This window comes from Saccostrea cucullata, unplaced genomic scaffold (assembly GCF_032062105.1).
Source record: "Saccostrea cucullata isolate Sc308-1 unplaced genomic scaffold, CSIRO_AGI_Scuc_v1 ctg482, whole genome shotgun sequence".
Classification (NCBI taxonomy): domain Eukaryota; kingdom Metazoa; phylum Mollusca; class Bivalvia; order Ostreida; family Ostreidae; genus Saccostrea; species Saccostrea cuccullata.
Window position 1 is genome coordinate 326,523 of NW_026932110.1, and position 27,313 is coordinate 353,835.

Consider the following 27,313-nt stretch of genomic DNA (forward strand, 5'->3'; position numbering starts at 1 on the left):
CCAACATCTCAGGACTACTGTTAAATAATCTTGAGTTATCTATCTTTCTGTTTACAAATTAATATATCCAACAATTTAGGCATGTTGAATAATTTTTGAATTGTCCCAAGTTCTCCTGTGCAACGAATTAATGATGTTCATGCTTTTATATAACAATCTAAATTCCTTGCCCTTGTTATGTCATAGTACAGGATACTGTAAATTGTTTGCTTAAAATTCCATATCCCTGATACTGATGGCACTTGTAAATGTTTTTTTTTGTTTTACATAACTTATATTTTTAATGCAATAAATTATCACTGTTGATACTAGTAAATTATCATAAAACTACATAAATTGATAAATTGTTTATGTCTACACACAATATTTCCATTTCTAATAATGTCTCTGTGATAACTCTTTGAAACTTAGCGGAGTTAATTTCTTGATAATTCTACTGGAATGTAAATTAGGCAGGTCAATAGGTCAGGAGCTAAAGAGGCCTAATATGCATGTAAATCTCGTGCGCATCTGTCTCTGAGTCTGACGCTATGGAGGCCAAATATGCACGAAAATCTCGTGCAGCTGCTGTTATGTTTGACATCAGTGGGCAAGAACTATTGAAATTGGCATGGGAATCCTCGTGTAATTTAAATTTATGTCTGCATTTTTAAAGTCTTAATCTACAACTTTACAATGAAATGGAAATATAAGGAATCACTGTCTAGTTATATAGTATGCCAGGGACATCAACAATAGTGGGAAAAAATGGGATAATTTATGCATAACGGGCTTCGCCCGTTATGCAAATTATCCCATGTTTCCCACTATTGTTGATGCCCTGGCATACTATACTAACTAGACATTGATTCCTTAAATATATACTCCATCATAACTTAATATTATTGGACGAATAAAAGTGATTAAAAAGTATACATTAAATCAATTATCATGCTTGTTTACATATGACCTCATTCTTAATTTTTTTCCCTCCATCATAAAATCTTGTCAAATCCACTCTGCTCCAACAAAATCAGACCCTAACCTGCCAAGGACGAGTTTTCAGATCACAGTCAGCAAGATCGAACTATAGTTTACCCTTTTATAAACAATGAAATTATTGACACTAAATTTAAGATACAAATTGTTGGGTTCTATTTTCTCCTACTAACACCATTCTGAAATTCAACATACAACTACCATACTAATTATTTACTTTTCATTCCATAAGCAGAGAATACTTTCAGTCTTGATTTACATTTTGTTCACTGTGTCAGTTAAAAATACACACAAACACTACCAGGTGTTAATAGTTATACAGTAAGGAAGGTCAAAATGTTGTGTCAGTTAAAAATATAGCCACAAACACTATCAAAACAGGTGTTAATTGTTACACAGTAAATAAGGTTAAAATGTTGTGTCAGTTGAAAATATACATTCGAATAATTAAAACTACTAACACTAGCATACCATGTGTTAATTGTAATACACTTAAGTGAAGTTACATGCAGTAGAGAAATCTCGATTTCATTGATCATTATTTTATAAATATAAGTTTGATAACAACGACATACTTTTCACATATTACTTGTCACAAATCAACTGTATTCTTAAAGTGATTGATGTTTAGGCCAAGTATGTACTTCTTTGTTGTTTATTATGAAAAATATTATTGCTTATGTTGTCTTCTATGATCATGATGATTGAAATCTACGATTTATGTTTATGAGTTCCAGGAAAGTCAACTTACAATAGAATATGGTTAAAGGAAATACATGCAAGGGAAAACATAAATTTGGTTATTTCTGTTATTTGTATCACCGAAATAAATGCACTCTAGGTACAAAACAGTCCACTACTATAGATAGTCAAAATTAAGCTATATTTTTTTCCAATTAAATTTGATAATCATTTATTTATTTGCAGTGATATTTTGGGAAGTAGGGGTGTTTACAAAGAAGTAGTTGAAACTCAGAGTGTAGCATAATTAAACATGTTCAAAGATAAACAAAATACAATTTTTTTTTGAAAACTATTTTCACATCACATTTTCTTAATTAAAAGGCAAAGTTCTAACTGATAAGCCTTTGCAGTTAACGTACCGACAAGATTTGGTCGCCCCTCCGTAACTCCCCGCTGAGGTCGGCCGGGGCCCCCGCCAGGATGAAGGAGACAAATATCCCCTCGCCATTCTCTCCTCCCACAATGTTGAAGCCCAGACCAGTCGACCCCTTCTTTAGGACAATCTTTCTTGGATCCCTGCAGAGAGAAAAGGACATTATTTATTAAAAAAAACATGCACATAGACAGAATATGATAAAAATGAAATTCCCAGTGCAAAAGTTACACTTGTTTGCCTGCACTTGTACGATTGGTTACTGAACTTTTGACTCATAGACTCCCCATCAGGTTTTCTTGTACACATGTATCTTAGGTTTGTAACCAGGAAATCACTGAGAGTATCTCACATAACAGTGAAGCAATCCTATCATCTAACAGAGGGTTGGGGGAGCTGAATGGAAAAAAAAACCACGAGCAGGAGCACACAATTAAGACATTGTGAGTAGTGCAGCACACAATTAAGATAACTGTATTTGATTTGTACTCACATTCCCAGAACAACCTATTAACCCATTAACAAGCTGTGGTAGGGGGGGTTAGCTATAGGATTTCATTACCATTAAAGCCACTTTTTTCAGTAAATCAGAGAAACAGATGAGTCATTACCCTGATTAAGAATTTCACCTATCCATAATGAAGATTTGTCTGATACAAGATAAAGTAAATTTACATGACAGAACTAGGTGATCAATTAGCAACAAACCATGGAAACAGAACACCAGCCCACCACAGCCAGTGTTAGGTGTTCTATCTCAATGTAATCAAAAGCACTGACCCACAAACAATGAGGCTAACAAATAGAGTGGTGGATCCAACCCATCAGAATAAGTGTTAGGTGTTCTATCTCAATGTAATCAAAGCACTGACCCACAAACAATGAGACCAACAAATAAAGTGGTGGATCCAACTTATCAGAATCAGTGTTAGGTGTTCTATCTCAATGTAATCAAAAGCACTGACCCACAAACAATGAGGCTAACAAATAGAGTGGAGGATCCAACAAATCAGAATCAGTGTTAGGTGTTCTATCTCAATGTAATCAAAAGCACTGACCCACAAACAATGAGACCAACAAATAAAGTGGTGGATCCAACTTATCAGAATCAGTGTTAGGTGTTCTATCTCAATGTAATCAAAGCACTGACCCACAAACAATGAGACCAACAAATAAAGTGGTGGATCCAACTTATCAGAATCAGTGTTAGGTGTTCTATCTCAATGTAATCAAAAGCACTGACCCACAAACAATGAGACCAACAAATACAGTGGTGGATCCAACTCATCAATACCAGTGTTAGGTTTCCATCTATTAAATGTAATCAAAGCACTGACCCAGAGCAACATGAGGCTAACATATGCAGTGGTGGATCTAGTTACAATTCAGGGGGTGTTTTTATCAACAATTCAACATGTTCAATAAATAATTTAATACTAGAAGCACAGAACCACCTAGTTACTTCATTTAAAACTTTCATTCATGTTAACACAATTTAGATAAAATCTGAAGATTGGCTGGTTTAATAGGTGTAGAAACTTAAAAATCTTCAAGTTTTAGTATTCTGCCAAAAGGAAACACCCATTATCCTGTGTATGTCAAGTTTTCAGATCTACAGTATGTGTAGTGTTTGAACTCTTTCTACATGTTAAGTACTTGACCTCTTTGATGGTTGTTAGCTCCACCTAATTTATGAACACAATTTAATAACATCAGATGAAGTGGTTTAAGTACCCAACTTGTTTCTGTTTACATGTGTACATGCAATGACTCAATTTTGTACAATAGTATTTAATCTTCAAATTATCATCATTCCATTTATCTGAATATCTATCAATTAATTTCTCTTATCCGTTTTCCCACATTATTCATTTCCTCTTCAAACAGTTTTATACATGTATTTTAAAATTCTTTCATACATTTGTGCATGTAACAATTTAAATTTGAATGCCAGATAACTGACCACACAACAATGGATAGAAACAATGATAATCAATAATCAAAACTGAATTTTTCCTCGTACCAATTTAGAACTTTTTTCCTGTAAAAATCAAATGCCTATTTCCTGATATGTAGTGAAAACCTGATCCTTCAAGTCCAATAAAATATCAGATTGAATATCAGGCTTTGACACAATGCAGCAGTGTCAGATTATCTGTAAGAATCACGCAGAGAATTCTCAATATACGTGTCTACACCATACACCATGTACACCTAGAACTGTTCTGGCCTCTAGACATAGGCTTTCTGAGGAAGTCAGCCTCATCAATAATTAATACTAGGAGCTGATAATGGTCGAAAACAGTTAACCATGATCAATGTCAATTAGATCACACGCAACCATGTCAACATAACAGAGTCAGGAGCTTCACACTGTAACAGGATTTACTTCAATTTTATGGCTTGCATACACATAAACAATTTTTCATTTATTCATGCTATTACAAGTTTATTAGCATAAGATTGACCCTGTACTTCTGTGTCAAATGAAGACACTTAAAACTGCACAGACAATACACACACTGTTCTCTGACATGTATCTTGTGTGAGATGACAAAAGCCATTTTAAGTGTCATCTTGTCTGACATTTATAACCTGGTTTATATGAAGCTCCAATACAGCAGGTTCAGAGATAAGGAGCTACATATCCAGTGTTTATATGTTTCAGATCTGGTGGAAGTATTCCTGCTGTACCTCAAATAAAGAGAAAGCAAGGCACCTGGGAGTTTGTGAGAAACTGCAAGATGATAAGCCTTTGCTTTGCTTTTTAAAGGTTTCCTCCTGTTTTCCATGTACATACGGAGCATAAGCAGACTTTAGCTCTTAGAGGATACACCGTACTAATTCCCACAAGCTGCTCTAACTTTCCCAGCACCCTAGCCTGCCTCTGCAGATCAACAGAGCACTGTATATACCTTACTAAATACCATCTGCCCTAATGTTGTGGTACATGCAGCTACACACAGATCTCTATTAAGTACCTATAAGTGACAATTAACTCCCCTCCCCCCACCCCACCCACCATCAGAACATTCCAAAAACTAACCTGCTAATGTGAGGATCATAGAAATAAGGGTCTTTCCGCTGTCCTTTTTGCTTCAACATTCCGTAACTGAATAAGTTTGGCTTTACTTATCATAAATCTCTCTCATGTTTACACAATCACAAGTCAATAATTCTTGTAGATCCTGAAGTTTCCTTTGGTTTTAAAATCCCTGACCTACACACTCAGAATTCAATTAAATGTGAAACATCCTTTAAATATCATTAGAATGTGATGCGTTCCATGACTTCAAACATCCAGCTGACCAAGACATCACATCCTTCCAATCAAGGCAAGGTTAACAAAACACAAATATTCAGTAGTAGATGCAGCCAAGAGCTGTATATTTACTGGGCAGTCAGTGTTTACTGACCTAAATACCAGACCAGACAACAATGACTTGTTCTGAAGATTTAAATTAAACACAATCCCCGTTATACAGTACTCTAAGATTAAGTGTCTACACTGCACAGCTTAGATCAATACAGTTCCCATTCAAGTGGTTTTCTTTATCAGGCAAAAGCTTGAAATGGGGCTCCATAAAGGATATGCGATTTTTAAAATTCAAATTTGTATACTTTTGTTTACAGTTTCACTCTACGGTCACGGTGTTAGCAGTGATGTAGGAAGATCTTTATCTGATGACATGCAATGCACATTCATTTTTAGGAGGAACACACAAAAATAGCATCAGGGGTGCATATATTATAACAACCATTTACATAATTAAAAAAAAAAAATGTGAGGGGGCATCTCAAAAGTAATTTATCATATTACATGATACATAAGAATACCTTTAGTTTCTATTCAGCTGAAAAGTGCAGGTAATTTAAATGCATGTCAGTTAACCCATTTTACCTTCTTTAAAACCTGCTTTTTTTTTTTAAAATTCCTAGATAAATTGCACACAAAATTACAGCAGAAAATTAATACATTTATATAAAATGTTTATCCATCTTCATTTTGCAATAAAAAGGAAAATTTGCGGAAAAAAATAATACAAAAACCACAATGAAACTTTTAAATAGACACTACAGTGTGAAATCTATTTCAAATAAATGTACTTACTATGGAAAAAAATTTAAATCAAGAAGACTTACAGCTATGCCATTACTTATATTTCTATAAATCAAAGAAACTTCTACGAGAACATTTCTGGAGAACTGACTATATTCTGCAAGTTCCTGGTCAAAAGAATATGAAAAAAATATGCCTAGAACTTTGATATGGGATTGTAATGATATAAGGACCATTTTATATCCATTAAGTGCTTTTATTGAGAATACCTAATCCTTAATTATCAGTCAAGTTAACACTCCATTTACATTAACCAAACCTTATTACAACACTCCATTTACAATAAACCTTATTAAAACCCAATCCAGTTACCACACTAAAAGCCAGTAATAATTATATCACATTCTTCAATACGTAATAAAGAAAACATATTTTTAATGACAGTGTTCAAACCCTATAGAGTGAGTGTCTGGTGCAGCCATAAAATCAATATGGCCTCTGGTAGCAGGAATGATATAACAGATCTAAATGGATTCTGTCACTATTTACTGAGCCCTGTGCCAGCTTCAGCATCAGTGGTGAATTGTCACACCTTGGAACCTATAGCAAAGCTAACAGTAATCCTCTATACCATAATGCGCAACAGAACTGCAGATATTTATTGCATTCTGACACCAGTAGAAAAGCACTGAATGGAGGTAATGGTGAAATTATCTAATACATGCATGGCAACTAGATATTATGTCAATTAAATGTTGAAAACAAGAAACACAAACAACCAAGTAATCAATATGTTCAAGGACAAAAGGGTGATACATCTTTGTTATATAAAATATTTTTCCATTCCAAATTTGACACCTTTGTGTAAATATGATTTGTTACAAACTATCAGGTATGAAAATGTGAATAGAATTTTCTGCTTAAAGCTGAATATGTGATTTATCTTTAATTTACAAAAGTTCTATGCATAAACTTTCAGCACACTTCAAAATAATTTCAAGAATACTATTGTTTAACATGCAGGCATCACTTTAGAAAAATCAAAAGCCTGAAAGGCTTCAATGGCGTCGAACAAGAAAAACAATTTCAAAAGATCTGCAGGTCAAATGATCAACATAATAATAAAATTAAAAAAAATAGTCTTAACACATATACAGTATAGGGCCTTATAGCCTTGTGTCCTGGTTTCAGGGTTAATTGCAGAATCAGAAATGTCCATATATATATATATGAAGGGTTTCATAAATTATTTTAATTAATTGCCATTGTCATAGCGTTGTTCTGTTGTATAGTGATTGCATCTTAACTACAACCATGACTCTAAATAGTAATGTTACAATGAACTTACGATAGGGCGCGGTAAACAAATGGAGGAAATGGATAAATACAGTAATACTGGCATTACTGGTCAATATCGTCGGTTGTTCGGATAAAATTGGATTGAAGATCGTAAAAGCAAAGCTAAGATTAAGAAATTCAATCTTTATAGTCTTGTTGTATTCGTGTCTATTTTGTAATTATTTTACCGTATTTAAGATTGTTTGTATTACATTAATCGGTCCCAAAATGTGATTCATGTCATTCAACGCAGTGTTATCCGCAACAACCATAACGTTTTTCTTGGAATAATATCTAGTATTAATTGAAGATACAACTGATTTAATTTTATATTCAAGCTATTATTCATTGTGAACGTTTTAAAAAAATTGGTTTACACAGTGTGTCCACTGACACGTGCGGTCGCGTAAACCTGACTGATCGCTAGATGACGATCGGGCAAGCCCGACGCCATAAAAATCCACAGGAATATCAACTTTTATGTCATTTCAAAATTGCAATATATATATATATATACATGTATATATATCATATTCTTAGTAGTAAACACACCGATTCTGCATGGTGTGATGTGGGTGACGTCACAATACCCAATATCAAGGACCAGTCCGAAAATCCATATCACGTACCGGACCGGCGGGCAGAAAATCCTTATCAAACCAGAAGTAACATTTGAATAAAGTTTAAAAGTTAATTTACTTGATTTTATTTAATACTTGTGTAAAACAATTCTTTAATGACATTTGTGATCTTAATTTTTTTTAGTTAACTAAAACTGGCTCTATTAGATTTTAAAGAAAGAGGTCATATTAAACGGGCACGAAACATTCTTCAATGACCATATGTGAACTATTATATTAAGTATTTTAAATATATGATAAATAGAATACTACATACTAAAATCCAAAAAATCATATGTCACTTCAACCCTCGGGCTGATAAGGGGCCACTTGGGCTGATATGACATATGATATGGATTTCAGTATGTAATATTCTCTTTATATCAAATCTAAAATATTTTTCATATTCTGAAGAAAGATTTCTGAATATTATTCACACAAGGATGAGACGTACTTGTAATTGTATCACAGACTGACATATTTTTCTATTACCCGGTATTTAATAGCCAGTCCAAATTGCTTTTTTTTGTAAAAATATGCAATAGTAAGACATTCTCAGAGGAATAAATTTGGAAGCAAAATATGTGAATCAACCTCTTGGTCTCTTCTACTTTTCTTATTAATTTAGCGTAATAAATCATACACCTAACATCTTAATCAATACATCGATACATGGCTAATGGAAAAATAACACAAATATAAGATAAAAATTTAATAATAATCAAATTCTGAATCACTTCTTCTTCCTATGCTTGCTTTGATGTAAGGAAATATGAGTTATCTTTCTTTACCTGATACCAAACTAAGCTGAGTCTATACAGAACAAGTATAAGCTTTCCTGATAAACTTGACTGATGAAAACATGCCATGTTAACAGGATTTTTTACCTGAGTTGTAGTATTTACCGTATGGTGCCATACCTGTGTGAATATCAGTAAAATATACAATTGACAACTGAATATTTTACTGATATTTTGAACTTTGGTAAAAGACATCATCCATGGATATGTGTGTTGGAAGTCCCAACCACATATTCTTTGTATATCAAATGTGTAAAATGAAAATATGAATGAAATATCCAACCTTCATGACATGTTTTCTGAATGATGTGATACATGTGAGTCTATTTGTATGGTGTTTTAAAGATAAAATTGTGAAATTTGATATCAGTATTTTGTCCTCAGTATACTGATATATAAGGATATAAAATCTACTAGTATTGGGATGTCATATCAAAAATTGTGATACAGCTTTGACAGTATTGTTATATATTTTCTGTTAATTTATATTTCTCATACAATTTATTGAATTGGGATGCACATTTGGGATGGAAGTATTTTTCAAAATTTGACAGTATTGTGATGTCTAAATATATGTCAATATATTGTGATATAGTTCTTGGGATGTCAAAATATGTGAATTAACCTATTGTGATATCAGTATTGGGATGTCTATCAGTATTATCAGTATTTTTCTTATTAAGTTAGCTTAATAAATCATACACCTAACATTTTAATCAATACATCAATAAATGGTTAATGGAAAAATAACACAAATATAAGATAAAAATTTAATAATAATCAAATTCTGATCTTCATTTGTAGGTGTTATCTATAGTGTTAAACATTTTGATGTAAGGAAATAGGTATGATATATTTCTGGGACATTTAGTATGATGTGATATATTTGTGGGTGTATCAGTATGATGTGATATATCTGTGGGTGTATCAGTATGGTGTGAAACATATGTGGTTCTATCAGTATAGCATGATACACTTGTGGTTCTATCAGTACGGTGTGATACATATGTAGGTGTATCAGTATAGCATGATACACTTGTGGTTCTATCAGTATGGTGTGATACATATGTAGGTGTTACAGGATTTTTAATACCTGAGTTGGCATAGTGTTTCCTGAGTGGTATGATACATCTATATTTCATGTGTGATATATATCAGTAAAATATACAATTGACAACTGAATATTTGTGTGTTACTGTATTATATACTTCACACATGTAGTGGTGTGATACATTTGTGTGTCTGTCTGTATTATTTGTAAAATCCAGGGTCTTCATTGGCGTAGGTGTTTTCTGAGTGGTGTGATACATTTGTGTGTCTGTCTGTATTATTTGTAAACCTTACCTTCCAGGGTCTTCATTGGCGTAGGTGTTTTCTGAGTGGTGTGATACATTTGTGTGTCTATCTGTAAGTATTTTACCAGGGTCTTCAATGTTTTCTGAGTGGTGAATACCTTGTGTGTATCCTGTATTATTTTTTCTTCCAGCCCCATCATGTTTTCTGAGTGGTGTGATAAATTTGTGTGTCTGACTGTATTATTTGTAAACCTTACCTTCCAGGACCTTCATTGACATGTTTTCTGAATGATGTGATACATTTGTGGTCTGTCTATTTGTTGGTGTGGTGGAAAAAATTTGTCAGAGGTCTATCAGTATTGTGATATCACACAAGTATTGTGATGTCAAAAATGAAAATATTGTGATATCAATTTTGTGATTTTGAAATAGACCTACATAAAAAATTTGAATCAGTATGAAAATGGGATGTGAAGCAAATTTGAGAGTTTTATCTTGATGCAACATTTGTGCAAGTTTGGTCTATACAATGTTATATAAGCCTTATAGTTTTTTGGTAATGCTATAGTCTACTTGTGTATGTCAAATTATCATAGCAAGTCCATTAGTGTGCATTTGTTGACATACATGTATAAGTATAATTGGAAATAAACCATTAACATTTTCCTCATCAACAAAAAGTAGGTCAGATTCAGCATCCGAAGCAAGCCCATTTATATATGTGATTTCTGAGTTTGGTATAAAGAAACATTTGTGGAAATGTATCAAAAACTTTAACCTGTTGTCAACCAGAAAATACATTTGTGAAGCAAGCCCTGTAGTGTGCATCCATGTTGTGATACATTTGTGGGCTGTATCAGTATGTTGAAATGAAATGCACCAAAAACTTTAATTTGAAAATGGGTGTATCAGTATGCATCCTTGATATATCATCCATGCAAGTTTGGTCAACATAGGGCTTATAGTTACTTGGAAATGAAACCTGCACCAAAAACTTTAACCTGTTCACTCAACTGTAAAATGTAGGTCAGATTCAGCATCCGAAGCAAGCCCTGTAGTGTGCATCCATAGATGTATCATCCATGCAAGTTTGGTCAACATAGGGCTTATTTTGGAAATGAAACCTGCACCAAAAACTTTAACCTGGTAAAATTTTCTTCAGCATGGTGTGATACATTTGTGTGTCTGTCTTATAGTATTAAATGAAACCTTCACCAAAAATTCCAAAAATGTTAACCTGCTCCAAAAACATTAACCTGGTCATTCCTTTGCTGAAATTGCAGCATCTGAAACTTTGGTGTACAATGAAACACACTAGAACATCTTGTGTGTCTAATCAATATAGGACATAGAAGTACTTAATGTCCAAAAAAAACCTTACCTCCCTGGGTCTTCATTTCGTTGAGGTGTTTAAAAATATGAGTGGTGTATACATTATGTGGAAAGGGATTATCAATGGAGCAAAGTCCAGTAAATAATGAATGCTTTTTAAGTTCAATAAATGGCTTTAGATATGGTTCTATAAAATAATACAAGATCCAAGCAAGACTATAGGGTATTCATTTCAATGTTCGTCGATCATGCATGTACAGGTAACATTGCAATATACAATATACATTGTATTATTATTACCTATAAATCAGACAAAATGTTCAACACATAAACTTTATCTTTAAAAGATGCTTCACCTATTTATATTCACATGTAAATCATATACTGAAATATTCATACCGTAAAGAAAAGTCGATTTATTTTTGCGAATTTGGGTCAAAAAGCTGTATTAATTTTTACGCTTCAAATTTTTGCCAATTGTCACTGGTGCTAAAAATAAAAATCATGAAGATTTTCATGCTTTTTAAGTTCAATATATTAATAAATGGAAACAATTTTGATAAAAATACGAAAGGATTTGCACTGAAAATAATTTCTTAATCAATTATAGCAAACATTTCAGAGGTTGTGTATGCCTTTTAACCTGAAGTTTAATCCAAATGAAGAAAAAATACCAATAGCAAGACTAAAATTTACACGCCGCGTAGGTATTTATTAGATAAAATCAGTTCTCTCTTTATTGGCAAATTAATTGATGAAAATTATTCATCTCAGTGCTTGTCAAATCATCGGACGATGTTACAGGTAAAATTGCAATATACAATATATATTGTATTATTACCTATAAATCAGACAAAATGTTCAACACATAAACTTTATCTTTAACAGATGCTGCACCTATCTATATTCACATATAAATCATATATTAAATATTAATATACTAAAAGACATATATATTTATCACATGTTCTACACGTTACTACTTTCTTACAGTAAACAAATCTGTGTAATCTATGTTGAACATATCCTGCATTGCTATTTCTGATAAGACTCATTGTTCATTGGGCAATGACCTCCAATGAAAATAGAACCTGACTACTCTTCCAGAAAAAGGTCAGATGCAGCATTTAGCCATGTAGCTTGATAATGTGCATTTACAGATGTATCATCCATGGGTCCCAGATATGGGTTTTGGGTTATTTATAAAATTGGCCTGCTCTAAGAACTTTAATCCAAGTACAGACACTAACAGGAATATGTACCAGACTCCAAACAAATATCAACCATAATTTCAAACCAAAACAAAGTTGATCTATTTATGTAACAGTGCATGAATAATACATTTATGTAAAGCAAATACTGTTTTCCCTAAGAACCGGCTTCCGGCCAAATTGACATCATCAATTGACAAAAATGCCGCTTAGAAATGAAAAAAAAAATTAAAATTTAATTGTTGTAAGATCCACAGAGATTTTGTTCATTAACCTTAGCCCTTAGCCTGTTACAACTGATCTCCAACCCTTTACTTTGAAATAAAGAGAAAAAACACTAATTGTCAGATTGATTTCTGATCATTTCTCTGAGCTAAAGTACACTTTTAATTGCAGTCAGTTGCAGCAACATATTTTATAACACTTCAGTAAAATTGAGTCTTTCATCCTAACTATGTGAGGCATATTGTCCTAGTCAGACTTACATGGTGGTGTGGCCTGGTCCTGACTGACGTTGTCTGGTACATAAGACGGTTTGGCGATGGTCAGGTTGACCACTTCCTGTGTCGCCTTCAGCGCTGCCACGGCTTCTTCATGTGTCACATTGTCCAGGTTTGTGTCATTCACCTATAAAACATTTTTCATTCTCTTACCATTCTTTTAATTTTACAATAGATTTTTAAAATCAAAATAACTTGAATTTGTAAGCTAGCTTTCTTTTTCCTGAACAAAAATCACAGTCATCAGTTTGTAACATTTTTATTTTTGTTTTATCATTAAATGAGCTTACTTCAAATAACACAGTACTTTTTGTATATTCTGACTTACTGCGATGAGCCTGTCCCCCACAGCCAGCCTGCCGTCCTGCTCTGCCGCCCCTCCCTCAATGATTTTGGTAACAAATATCCCATTGTCACCTGGAATGTGTTGATTTCCGATGCCCCCCGCTATACTGAACCCCAGGCCTGAAGTAAAAGAGGAACATCATGCAGTACAGAACCATGCTAAAATGTGAGTTACAGGCTGCAAGAGGGTTAATTTTATCATAGGTTATTTAGTGGAGGTTACTGAATGCTATATATAATTAACATGTTTACCACTGGTTTTGAAGAAAAATTTCTGAAAAAACACATATTATTTATCATTAATACTTTGATTATAATTTTTTCATCCTTAGTGACTTTTTTCCATTCTTTACATAATCCATGACCAGAGAGAAAAAATGTTGAATCAAATTAATCCAAAGTTATAAATAAATAAATCAATCTTTGATAGTGATCGTAGAAATTTTGAGTTCAATAATATAAGATACCAACCCTTGTTTGATTTGATTAGCTGTATCTCCTGAACATTCTCTGTAGGGGCTTTTAATCTCTTCACATGCTGAAATTAAAAGAGCCATTAAGATTTAGTCAGAAACATTTTACATTTTCTTTATTTTTAAATAAATCATTTTTTCCTAAAGCTTTGGTTGTAATCTAATAGTATATATATAATGATGCATTTAGATTTTAGTTTTGACAAACTCAAAAATTCACACTAGAGACATATCAATATCCAATAATTTCAATTACTCCAGCCCCCTGGGACCAAGAGTTGAAGAAACCTGAATCATATAGATTCTTGCAAATAAATTCAACAAACTGGCTCTACAAACTTTTTCTTTTTAAAAAAGCTTTCCTTTCTATCCTTACAACAGTTTTACTGCTGAAAAAGAACTTGGCTCTTCATTTGAAACAGAATGAAATTGAATTCTCAACATGCATTGATGTTTTGAGACAAGTATGAATGAAATTGGCCAAATTATTCTCGAAAAGTCAGGAAAAAATGGATGAAATCTTGGACAGCAATATAAGACAACTGAGTGACGTGTGACCCAAGAAGACACCTCCATACAACTTATGTGCACCGAGATGCTCAACATTAAAGATTCAAATCAGTTTGACGTATATGATGAATAAACTCTACATTCTATTGCAATACATGTACCAGAAAAATTGGTAAAGATCTAATAAGTCCAACGTCCTCTTATGGTTTACTGGAAATTTATTTCTGCTTTTTTAAAAAATCATTAATATCAAACAAATTAAGCAATTTAGCAACTTGCTCCATTTGGCTTCATTAAATTATCTTCCATTTTACCAAATCATTACCAAAATCCATTGCATGCTTAATCTTTTTTCATCAAGTGGATATAATAAACAAGCTTTAAATAAAAGACATCAATACATCCAGGCCTGTATAACAACATTATGCTGTATTTTACATTACAGACAACCTTGTCAACCTCTGTGTAAACTGAAAGCAAAAGAACTTGCCCCGAGGTAGCACAGAACTGTGACACAGTTTACCCTTGATAATCCATTCTGCTTGGCATTCATGCTTGGAAAATGACAAAGATATTGAATGGCACGAAGTACAGCCAAAAAATAAACTGGTGCTGCTAGTGTTTATATGACTTTGTTAGATATGATCAAATAACAATAAAATAGAAAATGAATATATTTCATTAGTTCTGTAAAGTGCTGTTTATGCCTTCCATTATTTTTTTTTCTATGCCCTCAGGTTTTAAACTGGTGATAAAAGAAAAGAAAAACAATTTTTATGATAGAAATTATGAAAAAAGTCATTGTCAACTACTGGTTTGTACTTATAACAAAGGATGAGAAAAGAAGCCATTGCCATCAGACCAAAACTGTAGAAAGAGTAGCGTATTAAAGGAATTTCAAGGACATTTCTATTTTTAGTAACAATGGCAACACTGTTCATTGAAATCAAAAACCAATGCACTATTAATTTTATGTATCTTAGTGTAGTCTACTTGTGTGCCAAGTAATATTGAAATCAGACCAAAACTGTAGAAAGAGTAGTGTTTTAAAGGAATTTCATAGAAAATTCTATTTTTAGTAACAATGGCAACATCGTTCATTGAAATCAAAAACCAATGCACTATTTTATGTATCTTAGTGTAGTCTACTTGTGTGCCAAGTAATATTGAAATCAGACCAAAACTGTAGACAGAGTAGCATTTTAAAGGAATTTCACAGAAAACTCTATTTTTAGTAACAATGGCAACACCGTTCATTGAAATAAAAAACTGATGCACTATCTTATGTATCTTAGTGTAGTCTACTTTTGTGCCAAGTTATATTGAAATCAGATCAAAACTGTAGGAGGAGTAGCATTTTAAAGGAATTTCACAGAAAATTCTATTTTTAGTAACCATGGCAACATCGTTCATTGAAATCATAAACCGATGCCCTATTTTATGTATCTTAGTGTAGTCTACTTGTGTACCAAGTTATATTAAGATCAGACCAAAACTGTAGGAGGAGTAGCGTTTTCAAAAATTGTTTACAGAGAGACGGACAGCTAGACGGACGGACAATGGACACCTAACTATCACATAAGCTCTTCTGGTCTCTGACCAGTAGAGCTAAAAAGACATTGTCAACCATTTCTTCTACATTGTGGGCAAGAAGACAATTTATTTGCAAACACAATGCCTTTAGCTGTTTAAATTCAATTTCACTCTTTTATTTTGAAGTACTGTGGAGATGATGTCGATGTGAAAAGATTTCATGGAATTGCAAGTTAGTGAATATTCATTGTTTATATGATCGGTCAATGCAATGTTAACTCCTTGAAATTTAAAATACATGTATATATCATGAGGCCCCAAAACACTATAAAGAGATGTAAACACAATATCTCATATACTCACAATCAATAGAAACGCAACACCCTAATTTTAGGAAGAAAATTACATACAGGATATAACTATATATTTACATTTGCAAATATCTTTCTTAGATGAACCTATTGAAGAGAAAATGTGTTCAATTCTGTGTGAATGTTATTTGGGGGTCGGAGGTCATAGACCAACAAAATCACAGAGCGAGTTGATATTTTGTCTACTATTTCTGTCACGGTGCAACTTGTTTTGGAATATTTCTAAGTTTATACAATGTTAAAGATAAAATGCTAACAATATGGATATTTTTCAATTACGAGATGTACAATAAATCTTCTTTTTATGTGAATAAGGTTTTAAATACTCTAATTAATCAGCCTAAAACTGCACTTACCTTTTTAACTCGAAATTCCTTTAGTCTTATGCAAACTAAAACAGGCGATACCACCACTTTTGACTTCAAATATTTTAAGAACTTATGAAATAGTTAGATTTTTCTCAGCAGCGATTATTGTTCTTTCACCATATACAAATATTTCCTGAACTTGACTGCTAAACATGAATGTAAACATTCAAATTTTGGAGCGAGGTAAACTTTCTAGACACACACAGCTTTTACATCACTGCGCGTCACAACATACATGTAGCTACGGTGGTCCATTCATGTAATATATGCAGTTTTACTAGAAATTTATTCATCTCAAATGAAAATATAAATAATAAACAACAATGTTAAAAAGTTCAGTGGGAAATAACTTTAGTTGGTACGTGGTCAAATCTACTGAGAAGCCCTTTGGGCTTCACAGGATTTATGGACCAACTAGCATTTCCCAGAGAACTTTTTAATATTGTTGTTTATTTCTTAAGTACCAAAAAAGTTAGGAAATCTTTTACTTTGCCAAATCAGTTATTTAATGGTTGAATGAATTTCTTTCCATTACTGGCAGTTTTTCTAGCCCCCTTAACAGAAATCAAAATTTTGCATTTTTAATAAAATTTTCAACAATATTTTGGGTTTTCAAAGTTTTGTAGCTGTTAATCATAAGTATTGTACTAAAATCTCAAGAAAAAAATCCTTGTTTCTTTTCCAGATGTGATGCCTATATTTCCTCAAAATGACTTCTCCCTCCAATGAAAAACTTGGGAAAGAGAAAAGTTGATTTCATCAGCAAAAATCCTTGCCTTACTTAAAAAAAATGTACTTTGAAGGGATCTAGGAAGGAGAGCCTACATTAAAGGTGGTTTGTTAGCTCACGGATATGGTAATTTATGAGAGGTAGCAAAGATTTTTTAGTTCTTTCTTTATTTCCCTTGTAAAAGTTTTATTAATGATACAACAAATTTGCAGTTTTAGCAAACAAACAAACAGAATATGTAGACAATAACATAGAACAATCTCCATTACACTCAGCACTTGTCCTTTTTACAATCCACTTTAACCTAATGACTATGTTTTGTGTCATTACAATAAACCAGGACAAATCCCAAGATTAAGAACCAATCTTATAGGATTTCCTTTTTCTCATAACTGTGTTGAAGTTGATTTGTTTCTGGACCCATGATCACAAACTGAAAACTTTCAAGTCAAAATTTAGATTCTGAATATTTGACTTCAATTGAAAGAAGTTAATTGCAGGTTTGTAAATTGTGAAATTCAGATAATTTTTATGTCCCTGGATTTAAAGATCTGGGAGTATATTGTTTTTTGTCCTGTCTGTCTGTCTGTTTTTCTGTCTGTCTGTTGTCAACTTTAACCTTGCACATAACTATTGAGTGGGTGGAGCTATGGCTTCAAAAGTTATGACCAAGGTTAAAGTTTTTAAAAAGTGGGTCAAACTCTTCGGTCAACGTGAAAAGATCAAAAATATTATACCAGCTGAAAGGTGTTGTATGAAAGCCCTAGCTCCAACTGTTCAAAAGTTATAGCCAAGGTTATGTCAAACTCCAAAATCTAGGTCAAAAGGTCAAATTTGGTGGTACCCAAAGAAAGGTCTTGTCACAAGGAAAACACCTATGAAATATCAAAGCCATGGCCCTACCCACTCAATAGTTATGGGCTAAATTAAAGTTGACAACAGACAGACAGGCAGAAAGACTGACAGGACAAAAACAATATACCCCCGGATCTTTTGATCAGGGGGAATAAAAATAAGTTGAATTTTAGTCTTCATATGGATTACTGTTTAGGATTAAAGGCATACACAATCTCAAAAAGGTTTGTTTTGATTAATTTGGTAAATATTTTTAGGGCACCCCCTTTTGTATTCTTCATTTTTGTTACAATGCAAGTATATGGGACTTATTTTAACTGTGTTGATCGAGGGCTTGTTCTGAGACACAGTTAGATCGTTCTAACTAATGTTAAACTCCCTCTGTGATCATAATCAGAGTTATAGACCTACCAGAACAACTCGTGTGCCGGCCTGTTTGAGAGCATCTACAGCCTCTGAATGTGTAGCTTCTGATACATCTACTTCATTCACTTTCACAATAATGTCATTGATTCTGGAAGGAAAAAAATGCAAATATTAGAAAAATATTCTTAATCTATATTCCTGTCAATCATCAACTCTTAAATGCCATATTTCAACAATTTGTTTTTTCTCTTTTGCAGGCTTCATCACCTGAAACTTCAATCGCAAATTAAGCTGGGTGTCATTGTGAATAGTATATCATTACTATATGTAAAAAAAAAAAAATTACCAAGTTATGACACACACACATATAAGTATTCTTACGACTTTTTTCCCTGAGTCGCAAAAGTACAGAAAAAAGCACAGTACCAAAGTTTTTACAGAACCAAGTCACTATTTCAAGACAGCAATTTAATTGCCATAAATCAATGGACTAACTTAATAACTAATCACCTTTCTCCATTTTTTAAGGATATATTTCTTGATCCTAAATTTCAGAAACAGAAAAAAATTTAATGCTTTAAACCAGCATACTTATTATACATAATTATGTACCTGTGTATCTGAACAATGTACAGTTCAGTAGAACTATTACAGGTAAAAATTTGATCCCCAGGGAAGATGTACATGATTTCATGTAGATGAAGTTTCAGTCACAAAATGCAACTGTCCAGGCTCACAAAGGAATTCTTCATTGACTTCAAATGTCACAAATAAAATATTCACAGTCACTGTCACATAATCCAAAATTTTGATTTTTTACAAGTCTTCGATAAAAAAAGTTCTTGTAGACAGCTGATGCATCAGGTTAGGTATTTCACACAGCACAAAACAAAATATAATATGCAGAGCCAGATTTCTGTCATGCAATATTTGCTCAAACTGCGGAAATTCCTGGAGTTCTTTGACACCTTTATCATCTAATCATCACAGAAATGCTTCATTGATTGATATCAATTCATATTTCCTTTTTTTAATATAAGCCTCCACACGAAATGTCATGGAGAACAAACTCATCAGGTATGACAAATATAAATGTTCCATTAAATTGATAAGTACATATATATTTATAATAGATGAGAAATAATCTCCTTTTTATTTAGAAAAGCCAACTTTCAGTCTCTATTGATGCGAGTTATTAAGCCACGACCCTCGGTTGTAATAATAGGGAGCAGCCTGCCTGGCTGATTGACAAGCCCGCACTATTGTGTTTTGCCTTGCCTGCAGAGGGCCTTCAATAATTAATAAGGACTAACAAATCCCTCGTTATTATGGTGGCTACCCCTCCAGGATCTGCCATCAGACAATTTAACAGGCACCAATCACTGGGATAAGTGCTTCCATTTTATTGCAGAAGAGCTCCGAACCCAATGCTGTTATTTTAACACCCTCGCCAAAGAAAGGCATATATGTAAAATGTCAGCTTTACACCTCTGAGAAAATTCTGTTGAGGGTAATGAGATTTTTATGGTCAAAGTTTAACGCTAGTCTTGATTTCCACAGAAATAAAATGATGTGGGGAGTATAGCACAAAAAAGTCATTAGATTTGTAGTCAGTCAATACAAACACAGAAATGTCTCCTCTTGGACATAATTATACTTCTTATGTCATGTTATGTCCAGTTTTATCTTTTTACTTCACAAAGTACCTAAACAAGCTACTTAGCACATTGACAGTGCACATTTTCCATCAAAGCTGAGTTAGTAACCTCAAAATTAACTTCATTATAAACAATAACTTTTAATGATTATCCAAACCACTGAAAGTGTCAATTTTTAAACAGAGTTCAGTTATTTTATCAGAAAAAGAAAAATCTTGAATTTCCTTCCTGGCGACATGAAACAGCAGCTAAAAAAACCATGGAAACCAACCTAGCATCTATCAGTCCTTAGCCACCGATACAGAGCGGTGCTATCAGAGCTTTCATTATGGCATACATGACATATTAAACAGGCTTTAAAAGGAAATTATTGCTACCGCTTCAAACGCTTGATTTATCTGTCGAAGCGCACATGAAAACTGTCTCAACTTCATGGAATCTGATAATACATCATTTTTTGGGTCTTAAAAAAGAACATCTCGCTCTCACTCACACAGATGCAAGCACAATAAAAAATACTTTATGCTGTTAAAAAAAGAATTAAGCTTGTCAAAATGTTCTTTTTTATTCAAAACCAAAACATGAAGGAACATCCTGAAGACAATTCAATTTCTATGGTAACAAGATTACAAGAGAACTGAAATAAAATTAGTATTGATTATAAATAATTTCTCATTATCTCATTAAAAAATTCAGAATCTCCGTAATCAGTGAGAGCAAGGAATCCCTTATGAGGGAGCAGCCGTCACAGACTAAAAAACCAGAAAAACAACAATGGAGGACTGGGAGGACTGAGCTACTACAACACAGGAGTGGGAATTGGGTCGCGGCAGTCTGGAACATGAAATCAGAGTTGTAAATCCCTTATGAGGGAGCAGCAGTCATAGCTTGAAGGACCAGAAAAACAACAATGGTGGATCAAGAGACGACAATAGAGTAGTGGGAATTAGTACAGCCCTCGAAAGTCTGGAACATGAAATCAGAAATGGAAATCCCTTATGAGGGAGCAGCAGTCATAGACTGAAGGACCAGAAAAACGTCACAGGTGGACCAAGCCACGAATAAAAGACTGGGAATCAGTACAGCCCTCTGCAGTCTGGAGAGGCATACAATTCCCAAATACGACATCAGAGTCAACAAAACTTCCAACCCAAGCACACAAGATAAAAGGATGACAATTGGCCAGTTTAGAGTAGCTGATACTTGTAGTTAATGGATTTGTTAAATAATTCAGCCCCAATCAATTATCTCTCATACATGGAATCTAAAATTTCTTCTCTGAATCAGGAAAAAATATAGATTTATCCATCCCTCCCCAAAAACTTTTTCTTTGATATGTTGATATGCATTACAACAACTTAGCATCATACACGGACCACGATCTCTTAGCATCGACTTTAGTTACAAGGATAATCCTGGTCGCTCCATCAATGAGACCACTTACTATACAGTAACCAGAGAAAGCTGAATGGAGCATAATTTTTTAATGTACAAAAATATGATTTAGTAACTTACTGTAAAGCAAGTTAAATGGCTGCACATCAAAATCCAATATAGTTAATGCTTATCAGTGTGATCAGACCGGGCTATGGATTCTGTGCACCATTTCCCTGTGGTCTGTTAATTAGGTTATCTTTACCACCAAAAACAATATAAACTATTTTTTGTGTGTTCAAGTCCCTTGCCACAATGAGCATGTTTGATAAAATAAAAGACAAGAAAGGAACATGATTACTAATAATAACAAAGATGTGTAGAAAAGTGCACCAGGAAGTAGATCTTTTTATTAATTTTTTTTCTGATGGCTTCTGTTTCAACCCCCCTCCTTTTTTTTTTAAAATTCTGGATTATTGTTTAATTGCTGTTTAACAAACTTTAAAATGAAATATCATTATTTAATTAAAGTTAAAACTTTGCATTTGGTCCTCTCTGCATCAAGTCAGTTATCGTACTAAAGCTGATCAAATTTCTTTTTTCCTTTTAAGGAGATATATAAGCTGATCAAATATTTATCTGTTTTCATTAAAAAAAAAATCCCTGCTGCAATAGTGCTAGTGTAATTCTAGCATTTTGTGTAATGTTCCCAGATCTTTGTTTTATTTAGTATTCTAGTTATGCAATCCTATTGACAGGAGAGAAACCAAAATTATTTCTCTGAATTTGTATGATTTCAAGACAGTACAGTTTCAGTGTGTTAAGATGTTAGTTCACTCTATGGGAGCCTGACAATCTCTTCACCGTAACAAGATCATAAGATATATGTAACTTATTCAAACTTTTCCATGTAAATCCTACATGCTACACAATCAGTGTCATTAAGCCCACCTTTACTTGTCTTTCTATCCTCTATTTTGTATAAATTTATACCAAAATATATGCTGAGTTATGTTTGAATATATTTTTTTCTAGGCCTATTCAAGATGAGTGGTACCTGCACACCAGTCAGTATACACCCATCTTTGGTGTTTAGTACAGGGTCCTGTTGACTTACTTCAGTCTTCCGTCCTCGGCCGCTGCTCCTCCAGGGATGATCTTCGTGATGAAGATACTGGGGTCGTCTCCCATGTGAGGATTGTCTGCCCCTCCCGCAATGCTGAACCCCAACCCCGTATTACCCTAAAAATAAAACAAGACATCAGTTACTAAAATCATTACCAGCATCTACTTATAGAGAGAACTTTTCTGAAATCCCTCCTAGAAATAGAATTGTCAATATTGCTTCTAAAAATATACCAGGTAGTAAGTTGTGAGTTCTATTACAGAATAATCTGACCCTTAGAGGCTATTAAGCCAGATTCCTTGCAGGCTTGAGAGCAATATGTATGTTAATATTGTCCCCAAAGTAATATTGACTCTGTAATGAATTGCAAGCATTGTTGTGTTTATGTGTCAGTAAATTATCTTCCTTGTCAATTTCAGAACAGCATAACAGAGGTTCCTTGAATCTCTCTCTTCTGCTGCCAAACAATGCACAAACCTACACTATGAGCATTTTTTTCTTGTAGAAAAACACATGGTACATGTATTGCCAAACTATAATCTGCAATTCAATCCTTAATATAATACCCCACAGGCCTTTGGATAGTTTTTAAAACAAGAGGCCCATGGGCCACATCGCTCACCTGAGAAGCTTTGACCATTCTGTTCTTTACCAGATTTCACCCTTGTTATACATAATGCATCCCCACCCTACCCCACTGATCATAATTGAGACATTTTGAAATCTCCTTCCATGGGCACATATGTTTCAGCTTTTTGGCCCAGTGGTTCCCGAGAAGAAGATTTTCAAAGATTTTTCCTATATATTTCTATGTAAAACTTTGATTCCCTGTAATGGCCCCGCCCTTCCCCCGGGGGTCATGATTCCTACAATTTAGAATTTACACTACCCCAGAATGCTTCTACATAAGCTTCACTTTTTCTGGCCCAGTGGTTCTTAAGAAGAAAAATTTCAAAGATTTTTCCTATATATTTCTATATAAAACTTTGATTCCCCATTGTGGCACCACCCATCCCCCGGGGGTCATTAATTGAACAATTTAGAATCTACAGTACTGCTACATTATACCAGGATGCTTCCACATAAGTTTCAGCTTTTCTGGCCCAGTGGTTCTTGAGAAGAAGATTTTCAAAGATTTTTCCTCTATATTTGTATGTAAAAATTTGATACCCCATTGTGGCCCCGCCCTTTCCCTGGGGGTCATGATTTGAACAATTTAGAATCTACACTATACCAGGATGCTTCCACATAAGTTTCAGCTTTTCTGGCCCAGTGGTTCTTGAGAAGAAGATTTTCAAAGATTTTTCCAGTATATTTCTTTATAAAACTTTGATTCCCCATTGTGGCTCCACCCATCCCCCGGGGGTCATGATTTGAACAATTAAGAATCTACATTATACCAGGATGCTTCCACTTAAGTTTCAGCTTTTCTGGCCCAGTGGTTCTTGAGAAGAAGATTTTCAAAGATTTTTCCTATATATTTCTATGTAAAACTTTGATTCCCTATAATGGCCCCGCCCTTCCCCCGGGGGTCATGATTCCTACAATTTAGAATTTACACTACCCCAGAATGCTTCCACATAAGCTTCACTTTTTCTGGCCCAGTGGTTCTTAAGAAGAAAAATTTCAAAGATTTTTCCTATATATTTCTATATAAAACTTTGATTCTCCATTGTGGCTCCACCCATCCCCCGGGGGTCATTAATTGAACAATTTAGAATCTACATTATACCAGGATGCTTCCACATAAGTTTCAGCTTTTCTGGCCCAGTGGTTCTTGAGAAGAAGATTTTCAAAGATTTTTCCTCTATATTTGTATGTAAAAATTTGATACCCCATTGTGGCCCCGCCCTTTCCCTGGGGGTCATGATTTGAACAATTTAGAATCTACACTATACCAGGATGCTTCCACATAAGTTTCAGCTTTTCTGGCCCAGTGGTTCTTGAGAAGAAGATTTTCAAAGATTTTTCCTATATATTTCTATATAAAACTTTGATTCCCCATTGTGGCTCCACCCATCCCCCGGGGGTCATGATTTGAACAATTAAGAATCTACATTATACCAGGATGCTTCCACATAAGTTTCAGCTTTTCTGGCCCAGTGGTTCTTGAGAAGAAGATTTTCAAAGATTTTTCCTATATATTTCTATGTAAAACTTTGATTCCCTATAATGGCCCCGCCCTTCCCCCGGGGGTCATGATTCCTACAATTTAGAATTTACACTACCCCAGGATGCTTCCACATAAGCTTCACTTTTTCTGGCCCAGTGGTTCTTAAGAAGAAAAATTTCAAAGATTTTTCCTATATATTTCTATATAAAACTTTGATTCCCCATTGTGGCTCCACCCATCCCCCGGGGGTCATGATTTGAACAATTAAGAATCTACATTATACCAGGATGCTTCCACATAAGTTTCAGCTTTTCTGGCCCAGTGGTTCTTGAGAAGAAGATTTTCAAAGATTTTTCCTATATATTTCTATGTAAAACTTTGATTCCCCATTGTGGCCCCGCCCTTCCCCCGGGGGTCATGATTTGAACAATTTAGAATCTACACTACCCCAGGATGCTTCCACATAAGTTTCAGCTTTACTGGCCCAGTGGTTCTTTAGAAGAAGATTTTTTAATGACCCCACCCTATTTTTGTCTTTTCTTGATTATCTCCCCTTGCGAGGGGATATGTCCCTTTATTTTAACAATTTAAATTCCCCTTTACCCAAGGATGCTTTGTACCAAGTTTGGTCAAAATTGGCCCAGTGGTTCTTGAGAAGAAGTCGAAAATGTGAAAAGTTTACAGACGGACAGACAGACAGACGGACAGACGGACAGACGGACGGACGGACGGACGACGGACAAAATGTGATCAGAAAAGCTCACTTGAGCCTTCGACTCAGGTGAGCTAAAAAAAATTGAGGTATTAAAAAATGTTTTTTTCACCCCAACTTTTTAAAATTGGATTTAAGCAATCCAAAGGCCTGTGTAATACCCCCAAAGAAGAGGCCTATGGGCCACATTACTCATCTGAGCACTTTGGCTACAAAAAAGCAAACATCAGTTAAGAATTGAGAAGTTTACATGGCAGAGGTCTCGGGGATGATTTAACAAACTTAAATCTAAACTACCTGAAGATGTTTCTGATTAAATTTCACTCAATCATGGCTTTGCTGTTCTTAACAAGAAATTTTCAAATGATGTATCCTTTCTATTTTGTATAACTATGGTCCCCTTCTAGCCCTACCCTATCCCTGGGGCCTTGATTTTAACAAACTCCTTCATCACCCAAGGATGCTTCCATATAAATATGACCAATCATGGCTTTGCTGTTCTTGAAAAGATGACTCTAAAGAATTTTCCTTTGTATTTCCAAATGTTTAACTTTGAGCTATCACCATGGCCCCAACCTATCCTAAGGGGTCTTGATTTGAACAAATTTGAATCTACACTACCATATGATTGCAGATAAGCTTCATACTTTCTGGCACGGTAGTTCTTGAGATAAAGATTTTTTAAAAGATATCATTATTTTTTCACAAAATCATATTTATCTCCCCTTGGAAAAAGGTGTTGCCCTTTAATATTTGAACAAATCTCTTTAATGGCCCCTACCAAAAGATACTATGTGGCAAGTTTGCTTGAAATTGGGTCAGTGGCCCAAAGAAGAAGTTAAAAGAGAAGAAGTAGAAAATTGACAAGTTTTCAGACAGATCCCAGCTGGACAAATATTATATGAGGCTATATATTGAGATAAAGATTTTTTAAAAGATATCATTAATTTTTCACAAATTCATATTTATCTCCCCTTGGAAAAAGGTGTTGCCCTTTAATATTTGAACAAACTTTAATGGCCCCTACCAAAAGATACTATGTGGCAAGTTTGCTTGAAATTGGGTAAGTGGCCCAAAGAAGAAGTCAAAAGAGAAGAAGTAGAAAATATGACAAGTTTTCAGACAGATGGAGCTGGACAAATATGATCATAGAGGCTTAGGTGAGCTAAAAATACTTAGGTATTGAACATAACTATAGATTAAAACAAAATTTTGTTTACTTCCAGATTTAGTATAGCCTTGTCCATCTAGACATGTAGTGAGTACTATGTCTTTTAGGTTAATAGTTTCCCAGTTGTACAGTCACTCCCCCCCCCATTACAGACATTGTGTACTTACCCTCTCCAGAGGAATGGTTTCATACTCCCACTCAGGTTCCCCATTCATCTACAATGTCAGCAAATTTTACTATTAGTACTTAACAAGTATATATCATATTATTTTTAATTCACTCATAAATCAAGTCTTGGAATATTACTTTTAGATTGAAATACAATTTCCCATATAAATTTATAATGGCAATTTACCC

At 34.0% G+C, this 27,313-nt stretch overlaps 1 protein-coding gene across 1 annotated transcript in view; it reads right to left on the bottom strand.

Moving 5' to 3' along the window:
- The window catches only part of LOC134234476 (disks large 1 tumor suppressor protein-like), a 48,236-nt gene that overhangs the window by 8,607 nt on the left and 12,316 nt on the right, over positions 1–27,313 (bottom strand). The window contains exons 6-14 of the mRNA XM_062716555.1: positions 27,124–27,171; positions 22,952–23,076; positions 18,848–18,950; positions 14,068–14,134; positions 13,580–13,716; positions 13,237–13,378; positions 10,258–10,318; positions 5,142–5,207; positions 2,082–2,238 (exon numbers count right to left, since the gene is read on the bottom strand). Coding sequence (XP_062572539.1) covers positions 2,082–2,238; positions 5,142–5,207; positions 10,258–10,318; positions 13,237–13,378; positions 13,580–13,716; positions 14,068–14,134; positions 18,848–18,950; positions 22,952–23,076; positions 27,124–27,171 — 906 coding nt within the window. The remainder of the gene's footprint in view (positions 1–2,081; positions 2,239–5,141; positions 5,208–10,257; positions 10,319–13,236; positions 13,379–13,579; positions 13,717–14,067; positions 14,135–18,847; positions 18,951–22,951; positions 23,077–27,123; positions 27,172–27,313) is intronic.